Source organism: Fistularia commersonii, chromosome 13, assembly GCF_037954325.1.
Source record: "Fistularia commersonii isolate RoL2024-O1a breed Wild chromosome 13, RoL_Fcom_v1.0, whole genome shotgun sequence".
Classification (NCBI taxonomy): domain Eukaryota; kingdom Metazoa; phylum Chordata; class Actinopteri; order Syngnathiformes; family Fistulariidae; genus Fistularia; species Fistularia commersonii.
The window spans coordinates 5,888,577-5,899,134 of record NC_141296.1 but is presented as its reverse complement, the minus strand read 5'-3'; the positions used below and the strand labels follow the sequence as shown (position 1 = coordinate 5,899,134).

Here is a 10,558-nt window from a genome sequence, read left to right as displayed (position 1 = left end):
AGCTGGTGGTGTTTCTGGGTGTCGTCGATGTGTGACTTTGGCTTTGCATTGTATAGTTTTAACTTGCACTGGTAGATGCAGTGATGAATTTTATTAACTGACAATCATTTTCTGAAGTGTTCCTGAGCCTATGGGGCATTATCCTTTACACAAAGATGCCGTTTTTTAATGCCCAACTGTCCAAGGGATTGAAAGTCATTAAATATTAGTTTTTGGCCTTGCCACTTGTGTGCAGAGATTTCTCCAGGTTCTCTGAATTTTTTGACAATATTATGGATCTTAGATGACGAAATACCTAAATTCCTTGCAACTTTTCATTGACAAAGGGTTGTTCTTAAACCGTTGGACTATTTGCTCACGCAATTTTCACAAAATGGTGAGCCGCATCCCATCCTTTGTTGCAAACTGTGGAGCCTTTTGGGGGATAATCCTTTTATACCCAATTACCACACTCACCTGTTTCCAGTTCACCTGTGGAATATTACAAACAGGTGTTTTTTGAGCATTCCTCAACTTTCCCAGTCTTTTGTTGCTGCTGTCCCAGCTTTTCGAGAAACTGTTTACAGGCATCAAATTCAAAATGTGTAAATATTTGCATAAAAACAGTAACTTTTATTAGTATAAACATTAAATATGTTTTCTTTGGAAAAGGGTATTTCAACAGAATATAGGTTGAAAGTGCTTTGCAAATCATCCCATTCTGTTTTTATTTACATTTTAGACAATGTCCCAATTTCATTGGAATAGGGGTTAGTATGTGTTAAATTCATGGGAGTTGAAAACAATCTTTCAGTAATGTTAATTTTTACTCATTTCATACACATTTTTAATGGTCTCTAATGTCATTTTCATTAGGTGCATTTTTAAATACACAGTTGTATTTTTTCTTTGCCTTTGTTTTTAGATGATGTATCTCTTTTTTGCTTGAGCATTTAGCATCCTTTGAATAAAAAGTGCCATATATATAAAATGTTTATTCCTTTTTATCAGTACCTATTTTTAATTTAAAGTATTCATTCATCAGTTCATTTTGAACCCCAGAGGGGTGTGAAGATAGAAGAGGCAAGACCACAAGTCCCAGTGTTTATATAGCTGTTCACCTCCCCTTTATATCTGCCCTTTACATGTTTCCTTTTTCCTGTCGTCCTCCATGAGGATGTCGCCTTCTTCCTCCTCCCTCTTTCCTACTTCCTTCCCTTTTCTTAGCAACATTTAGGGAGCCACTTCTCCTTGTTTTACTGTTTTTATTTCTTTGTTAGCTGTATTCCCATCACCCCTATGTATCTTTATTTAGCCCCCTCCCCAGTGTTTTGAGTCACACATGTTTCTTCCATTTCTAAAAATAAATCCTTTTCGGCCCCTGACATACTGACCTCTGTATATAATTGACTGGGTCAGCTTATATAACACGGTCTTGTGTGGGGAGTGCCACGTCTAGGCGGCAGGTGAGGAATGGGGCATCTGTGTGTGGTTGAACAATATGTGAGTGTAAATACACAGGGACTTTACTGGCCCAAGGGTATCAAACAATGTACATTCTTTTCACTATTGTCACTCTTTTTGGTTTGCACGCAATTCGCTAAGCATTGGAAGCATTTTTAAATCACGCAAATATCACAGCGGCAGTCCTGCTTAGTGTCAAACTTTCCATAAACCCCATGTAAACATCACACAAAACCAATATAGTAAAAGGACACGTTTATTTTGTGGAATACTGAAATACATCTGAGTGGTATTAATATCCGAGTTTCAACTGTGTGCCCCAATAGTCTCTGTGATGATGAAAGGTGAGGGACGAAATTTCACATTTTTGAGGGAATACAACAACGTTTATGACAAAAAGGGGAGATAAGTGCTATAAGGGAAACAACTTACCAGCAAGACATTGACCCTGCTTCGGTGGAGGTGCACGTGGAAGCTTCACTTATACTGGTATTGCAGACCCAAGTCTGGTTTCTCTGCACTGCAGCAACCATTTCAGTATTAAATGAAGCAATAGACAGGGTCATCTGTACTTGTAAAAACATTAAAAGATTTAAAAAAAAAGAAAAAAAAATGGGAACTTTTGGATCACATCATGATGGAGCATAATTTTTGACCAATTCTTAAAAAAAAAAAAATCCAGTAGGGTGTTTGTTTTTTTTTGTTTTTTTTACTAAAATCTGCTTTTTTGCCTTAATATTGTATGGGATCACTTGGCCAGTCCATTGATCGACAGCCTGTCTGTTCTCTCTGGTCTTGTACAGTCCAATCAAAAGGGAGGGATGGATTCTGTGCAGCTGAGACATCCTGAAGGGTCCTTGAGGTAGGCAGATATGTGAGTCATTTGACATCCTTGAGGTTCAACAGGGTGGCTTGGCTGACATACAAGGTGCCCCAAACATCTCTTGTGAGGCATAGGTGATGTAGAGGAAACCGTCCGGGTCACTGTGGCGGGAATAAACCTCTCCCATGCTTGACGACATGCAGGACATGCTTTTTTCCGCCACCAGAAGGAAGAGAGCCTGGGTTGACTCCAAGGCAATCTTGTTTCTAGGAATAGAGAGAGGTGCAAACTGAGGCAGTGACCAGAAGAATGACGTAAAAAGCCAAACTGTGCGTGAACACCTTGTAAGTGTTAAGTGATAAGTTCTCAACACTTACCTAAGCAAGCAGAGGAACTGACCCAACGTAAGCTCAAACGGAACCAGGAACTTTGTCTTGTCCAGTAAAGGAAGAGTCTTTTCACGGATGTAACGCTCAACAATGACCTGAATACACACACACACAAACGTTAGTGATGACACATTTCCAGGATTTTTAATGACTCCACAGGGGAAATGCAAAACCAACTCACAGGCAACTTGTTTGGGAATTTAGAGCGGATGCTAAACACCTCATCTTTTCTTGTTTCTAAAGACAAATAGAATTTCAAACATTTAAGGACTTTGCAAATCAGTAGCATTTTGACATTTTAACAGCGAACTAAAAAGCAGGTGTCAAGTGATAAATAAAAATGTGACTCACCAAGGCATTTCCTCTGCTTAAAGGGCATCAACTCCATGGATTTTTCAAAAGGAGCCATGTTTGTTGCTTGGGGTGGTTTGCGGAGACCTGCGGTGATGGAGGTGTTGGTGGCGGTCTTGCCCGGGCTGACAGTGAAGTCCCCTCAGGTGGAAGTTTGCAAACCCCAATGAGCTACTGGGACTCCTGATGCTTTATAGGAGCTCCAGCAGGGAGGTGAAATGTGACACCAACCAACAAAGACACACGTCCCATCCTGGTGGGTAATGTGTGTTTGTGTGTGTGTGTGTGCGTGTGTGTGTGTGTGTGTGTGTGTGTGTGTGTTTGTGCTTCTGTATAAGTGCACGTCTGCATGTATGTGTCTGTTCTCACCCCCTCATAGGCCATAGCTAGATTCACACATACTGGTTATCTCTCAGGGCATTCTTACATCTGCTTGTGACTTTGGTGCTTCTGTCACGTACACAATCATACAGTAGAAGTGTAATGAGGGCAGCGTGCCATGTTGGAAGTGGCAAAATCACATGACGCTCCCTCCAAGACACATCTGAGATACCCAAACTTTCACATACGAGAGCCTCTTACCATCTTTTTCATTTGATGCTTCTGACTTTTGACGTCCTTACTGAACCGGAGGATTGGGGACATCACAGCAAATTGTGATGTCCCCAAACATTGTTGATGTCATAACATTTCTGGAGCATCTGAGGGCCGGTCTTGCGTGGTGACACAATAAAATGCATCACGTAACTACAGTTACATAACGTTTCTCTTTGTCTCGTTAATGTTAAGTGTTCAAAATGTCATAATCACAGTTTTGTTCTTCTCGTTTCAGCTTTTCCCCTCAGGGGTCGCCGCAACAAATCAACCTTCTCAATTTAACCTTATTCTCTGTATCCTCCTCTCTCACACCAGCTACCGTCATATCCTCTCTCACGACATCCATAAATCTTCTCTTTGGTCTTCTCCTAGACCTGGCAGCTCCAATTCCAGCATCCATCTACCAATATATTCACCATCCTAGCAGTACCTTTTGCTCGCTCTAAGCGATCTCAGGCAAAACTGTTCTCAGTTCTACTACCTCAGTGGTGGAACAAACTTCCAGAAGCAACAAGACTAGCATCATCTATCTCAACCTTCAAGAAACAGGTAAAAACTGTTCTCTTTCAGGACTTTTTACTGCGCTGATGCCCCAGATCAGGTTAGGCAGCAAGTTAGGCTATGCAGTGTGGTGTGTGTGTGTACGTTTGTGTATGTCTTGTCAAAAAAAAAACAAAAAAAAAACTCACTAACCCAAGCTTACTGTTCTGTATGTTTCCTGTGCATCGTGTATTTGCAAGTGTATTTGCAGTCCCTATGTCCTCTATTGTAAGTCGCTTTGGATAAAAGCGTCTGCCAAATGTAATGTAATGTAATGTGATGCAATCCCTCCTTCTGTACATGACCAAACCATCTCAGTCTGGCTTCTCTGACCTTCTCTCCAAAACATCTAACGTGTCCTTTTCCTCTGATGGACTCATTCCTGATCCTTTCCATCCTGGTCTCTCCCAATGAGAACCTTAGCATCTTCATGTCTGCGACCTCCAGCTCTGCCTCCTGTCTTTTGGTCATTGCTGCCGTTTCTAGGTCGTGCAGCATCGCTGGTCTCACAACTGTCTTGTACACCTTTCCTTTAATTCTGGAAATGCCGTTCCTAATCAAACTTGTCTCCAGTCTTACTCTCTGTTTAATGAGGAAATCTAATTTCATCAAATGTGTCTTTTCTTCAAAATATCAAATATATACTGATATACATCTCAGCTACTCTACTTCAATAATTGCTATACACTAAACAACACTGGTAATTGAATATCATTCATTTTTTCCAGTATATTGTTAATATATGTCAGAGTACCGTCTCTCCAACAGGCCTCACATGGCATTTGTTAATGGGCATTATTCAATGAATGAATATAAGCCTTTCAATGTAAGTATTTCTTTTGTTGCTCCTCAGCTATTCTTAAATAATCTTCTGATCCTTCATAGCTTGTAATTTCCAGAGGAAAGGCTGTTGATTTCTAGCCCAGTATCCTGGTGACAAGACAAAATGGGCCGAGGGGGTGTTTTGCTCCTGATAACGTATAACTGACTCCACCACGACTCAGCTGATTTTCAGAATATATGCAAACTAAAATGCCAAGCGCTCTGAAAACTTGTTTAAATCTCTTGTGTTCATGAGGAGAAGATCGAATGTACTAACAGAAAGACAATTCTTGACTTTTGGGCTCATTCTGGCTGATTTCGACATAGTGCCCGCTCTCTAAAGGAAAGCTCTATTATATTTTGGGGCTGTTTTTCCACACAAAGCACCAAACGTGGTCTTCAAGCAAGATACACTTAAATAGAAACAAGCGCTGTGCTCTTTTAATGTGTCTCTTCCTTATTTGGTAAGGACTTGGGTTGCAAATTTCCATGTTTCAAAAGAGATGCTGGGTTTTTGAATAATGACCTTGCTATGGTGAAGGTTACATATCACTATGTTTTAAGAACATGGTGTATTCAGCTAAATGTCAGTTATTATGGGCTCTTTAGAATCATGGGCAAAACAGATATGCATAAAAAGCATGTATTTTATTACACATTATCAGTCTAGCTGACAAACCATTCACTATATAGAGAATATATTCTAATCCATAATATTCTCATCTTAATAATACCCCACCACTACCATGACCACCACTGAAACACAAATATAGACTCAGAGTGACTGAGTATCGTTGTGTTTAGATAAAGGATGACGCCCTGATAGTTCATGAACTTTAGGATTCTATCCTGACAGCTAAAATGGTAGAAAGTTGAGTGGCTCTTTTATTTTTAAATCTTGATATTGCTGCTAATTCGAACCTCCTTTAGGTTCAGCAGCTGTCAAGAAATGGTGGCTGTGCAGGCAGTGACTGCACACAAGACTATGAACGTGAAAGAATTTACTACATTGTCAAAATTTGGCTTGTTTTTTTTTCATTGTCCAAATCATTTTGCATGTGCAAAATTGCAATGCTGTGGTCAGATTTTAACTGGACACTGATTCTGGCCTCTGATAACACAGAAAAAACACCACATAACTGGAACAGAATCCGAATCTGCCCCGATGGCCGAGTATGTTCGCACAGACAAAGAATTTGGCTCTGCCTTTCAGTTACACCTAGGAATGATGTGTGGATAAATAAAGACTGGACAATAGTGCATTATACACAGTACAATCATATTAAGTGCAGAGTCCAATGTAGTTAAGTAACCCAAATGTAGAAAATATGTTAGTGAGATAGTGCAAAGTCATTGATAAAATCTGGGTAAACATGTCTGTATATGTGCAGTTTTAACAAAAAGATTATTTATCACAGTGTTGTATAATGAGCAGCATATACAGTAGTAACATTGTGTGGTGATGTGAGATGATAGTTGTCCAATGAGTAGTTTAAACAGTCATTAATGTTCCTGAAGAGTTGGTGATGCAGTAGTTAGGACTCTCTCCCACAATCCTCCAAAATGAATACGGATACTTATATCTCTCCATGCTCGACTCTGTCATTGCTCTGTTATTGACTGACGTCTGGATCCTGCATTTCCCCCAAAGTCAGAAGGGATTAATTCAACACCCGGCATTCAGGATACAGGGTACAGATAATGAATGAATGATAAACTATTGTGTGCTGCTTAGAATTCTTCTTGCACCATCCTCCAAGGAGGTTCTTGAGTTGGAATTTTATGTGTTTATGTGCATGTATGAATACCACACAATTTCACAGAGAGGAAAATGTAGCCATTTAACATGTAAGTTAATATTGAGGGAAGAGAGAATGGTAATGTTGAAATTTCCACCCCACTGCTACTTACAACCACTAGGCGTGCACAACCTCCCAGCTCTGCAGCCAACCAGAGGCATCTAGTGAAAGGAGAAGACCACCATCTGCTGGTGGAGACAGACATCCAAGCATTATTTGGATGTCAGTCTTTTTTTTAAATTCTATCATGGTTTTTTTTTTTTTTTAGGTTAGTATACCATGATTTACTCATACTGAGGAAAAATCATTCAATACAAAATATAGAGCCAGTTGGGGATTTAGTTCATCCTGATGATCTGCGTGTACCTTCTGACCAACGAAGACAAATTAGTTGGTCTATTTTGGGGGGAAGTTGCAAATCAAACATCAGCTAGATTCTAAATGTTAGCCTAAAATGAGTGTAAGCTTTTTTTTTTTTTTTTTACTTTTTTCCAATCTGCTGAATTTTTTTTTAATTGGAATGCATGCGTTCCTGAAATAAAAATCATAATAAGTGACACATGAGATGCAATAAAGCATAGAAGGAGAGATTAGCAGCAAATGTGAATGAGACGAGTCAAAGGCCACTCAGGTATGGTATTAGATATTATCGTAAAGCGTGTCAAATAGCATGGCTTACGATGGAACGAAATGTACTGTGTTAATGAACACATGGTGATTTGTGAATATATCCCTCTGGAAACCATATATGACTCTTGTATTACAAAACTGGATACTCTCAACAATCATGCAGAATAGGAGGGCCGTTAAAATGTTTGCTTTAGTATTTATTTCTACTCATGTAAGGTTCTTAATCAGGTGTTTTAAAGGTGTACCATGAAAGAATGGTAAGTTGTCTGACACAAATTGCATCTTTGCAACAACAGCCTTCATCTGTAGGAGGGCTAAATGCACTTGTGGGGCTTAAAATACACTGATGATTACAGATGGATACTCTGAGAAAATTGAACCTGTGCCTGTGACACATTTCAAAAAGACAACTGCAATATATGTTCCAAACATCATGTTTTAAACAGTGGTGGGCCGTCAGGGCCTGCAAGGCCTTCTCTGCTGCCCTAAAAGATATCTGAATCAATTAGTTAATTAACATGTCCATGAATACTTATTAAATAATTCCAAATGGTCTGTTCACTTCCTTTCATAGCTTTTCCCCTGGTTGTGCAGCTTCCAGACATGCATTTTCATATTAAAGCATTTAACCAATCACATTTCAGCCATCATCTGTTGCCAGGCAGGGTCAAAATCAAAGAAATCTGCCTGGGGGGAGGGGGGGTAATCAATTCTGCAAGCCCTTTATACAAAAAATAAATGTTTTTTAGTTGGTGACATCCAAAGCCTTCTAGCAGGCTACAGCAACGTCAGCATATTTACACCCTCTGATTGGATAGTCAGAGAGGACTAGCGTATTAGCGAGGTGAAGCATACTAGTGAGCTGTGAACAGAAATATAGTTGTGTTTGTTTAATGTCGGTTTTGTCAGCCCACAGTGGCTGCGGGAGGAGAAGAAATGAATATAGTTGCTAATATATTGTTAAAGCCATTTTCCAGATGGAGTTTTGAAGAAAATCCGGACATAGTAAAGAAAGGTCGGGCAACTCCTAAGCCAGCGAACCTGTCACATCCAGGAAAAGGATTTGTCCGTCATTTTCAAGCCACGAACTATGACCGGTACCCCTGGCTCAAAGGCTCCAAGGTACACTGCAAATTGTATTTCTGGGAGTGCTTGTTATTTACCATTGATCGACATGGTGTTTGAAGCCACACTGGGTTTGCAAATCTGACTTGCCAAAGCAAGACCGCAACAAGACACCAAAGCACTGCTGGACCATTGATGCCTGCCATGACCACTGCTCCTATCGAGCGGACATTTTCAGCCCTAAAGCGAATTAAAACTTATGCCAGGAATACGACAGGGCAAGCTCGACTTTCAGCATTAGATTCAATGGCGATAGAAAAGGACTTCTTGATGGTGCTGAAGCACACAGATAATCTGTACGACAGAATAATTGAACTCTTTTTGAGGGAAGATGGATTTTGTCTACAAATGATCAGAATTTTTGGTGAGTAGAATGCTGCTATTTTCCTGAATAATACTGCAAGTTTATAAGGTTATTATTGGTGCTTTTTATGTGTTGCAGCGGTTTGCTATAAAGGCATTTATTGTGGCTATGCGAGTTATCTATCTGCGATGCACTTCTTTATACTGCATTTCTGCATAATAAGATGTTTTTTTTATAGCCATAAACTAATTATTGGGGGATGGATTGATTCGGAGCACTACTGAAGGCCAAGGTGTAAATGCACAGCCCGCCACTGGTTTTAAAGATCGCATTTCATCGTCATATTTAAAGTATGCCCAGAAATTTAGAGTTACAGACAAACTGTGTTTTATTTCTATATAAAATTGTGGCCTGATCTGAAGTGACAACTTTTTTTTACCTGTTTAAAATGTGACTGATTTTGCAAATCTGCTGTTTGTCACCAGCTTATAGCTGAACCTTTTCATCAAAAAAGAATGTGTAGGATCAATTCTAGGATAAACAGAAGCGGTCCTGACACAGATCCTTGTGGGACGCAAGTGTGAGAATTGAGAGCACCTGATCAGCGGTTCTGGGCCTCCTCATTTCACCCTGAGTTCCATGATTAGGTTACAGCTCTGACCACTTGAGGGCATTGTGGGAGAAGTTAAAATTCCTTATGCACAGGAACACATCCCCAACAATCTCCTCCTTGTCCATAAGACACTTTCCCGGTCAACAGTTGTCAAATCTGTGGAGTGATGAGTTATAGAGCACAGTTGCATAGAATGCAATGAAGCAAAAGATTATTGTTTAAATAAGAAATACAATCCTCCCCCTTCCTTCCAACCCTGGGCACTGCAGGACAGATGCAGAAAGGTCTGAAGTTACAAACAGCTTGAATATCATCTGACTTAAAAATAGGTTATACAAAACTTCTCTTTCAAGCATTTGTGAATATGACCCACAAATCACCTGTCATTCTATATTTTCAGACCAACATAAATATATACAGGACTGTCTCAGAAAATTAGAATATTGTGATAAAGTTCTTCATCTTCTGTAATGCAATTAAAAAAAAAACAAAAATGACTTTTTCACAATATTCTAATATCTTGAGATAGGATTTCTAAGTTTTCTTAAGATGTAAGCCATAATCAGCAATATTAAAGTAATAAAAGGCTTGCAATATTTCAGTTGATTTGTAATGAATCCAGAATGTATGACATTTTTGTTTTTGTAATTGCATTACAGAAGATAAAGAAATTTATCACAATATTCAAATTCTCTGAGACAGTCCTGTATATATATATATATATATATATATATATATATATTAAAAGAATTTTTTTTTTTTTTTTTTTTTTTTTTTTTTACATGTATAAAGGTATGGATGTTTGGACCTGGTTCTCTTTCTCTGTAAGGATTCGTGTATAGATTTATTATCTGTGCTGGATGTATGTGACCCTGCCTCTCACACGATTAGAACATTAATCCAATCTAACTTTTCATTTTGTAATAAACTGTCTTCAGGGTCTGCTGAGTTCAGTCAGCGGGGGAACCTGCTCGCACCCTGAAGGGTCCTGATGATACCAAAGTCGCCTGAATGGTTAAAAAAGAAACGATGAGGTCACACAAAGAGACACAGTATCTCTATGGGAACACTTCAGGAATGTGTGTATTTGTCCCCGGGCTGGACTGTACACCCAACTTTGGA

The 10,558-nt window shown here is 39.3% G+C and overlaps 1 protein-coding gene across 1 annotated transcript; it reads right to left on the bottom strand.

Moving 5' to 3' along the window:
• Nucleotides 1–424: 424 nt before the first annotated feature.
• Nucleotides 425–3,164, bottom strand: map1lc3cl (microtubule-associated protein 1 light chain 3 gamma, like). Its single transcript, XM_086158316.1, has 4 exons — nt 3,007–3,164; nt 2,837–2,892; nt 2,644–2,750; nt 425–2,532 (listed from the first exon to the last, which is right to left on the bottom strand). Exons 1-4 carry the CDS (start codon nt 3,062–3,064, stop codon nt 2,343–2,345), a joined length of 411 nt encoding a protein of 136 aa, XP_086014442.1. The 5' UTR covers nt 3,065–3,164; the 3' UTR covers nt 425–2,342.
• Nucleotides 3,165–10,558: the final 7,394 nt, after the last annotated feature.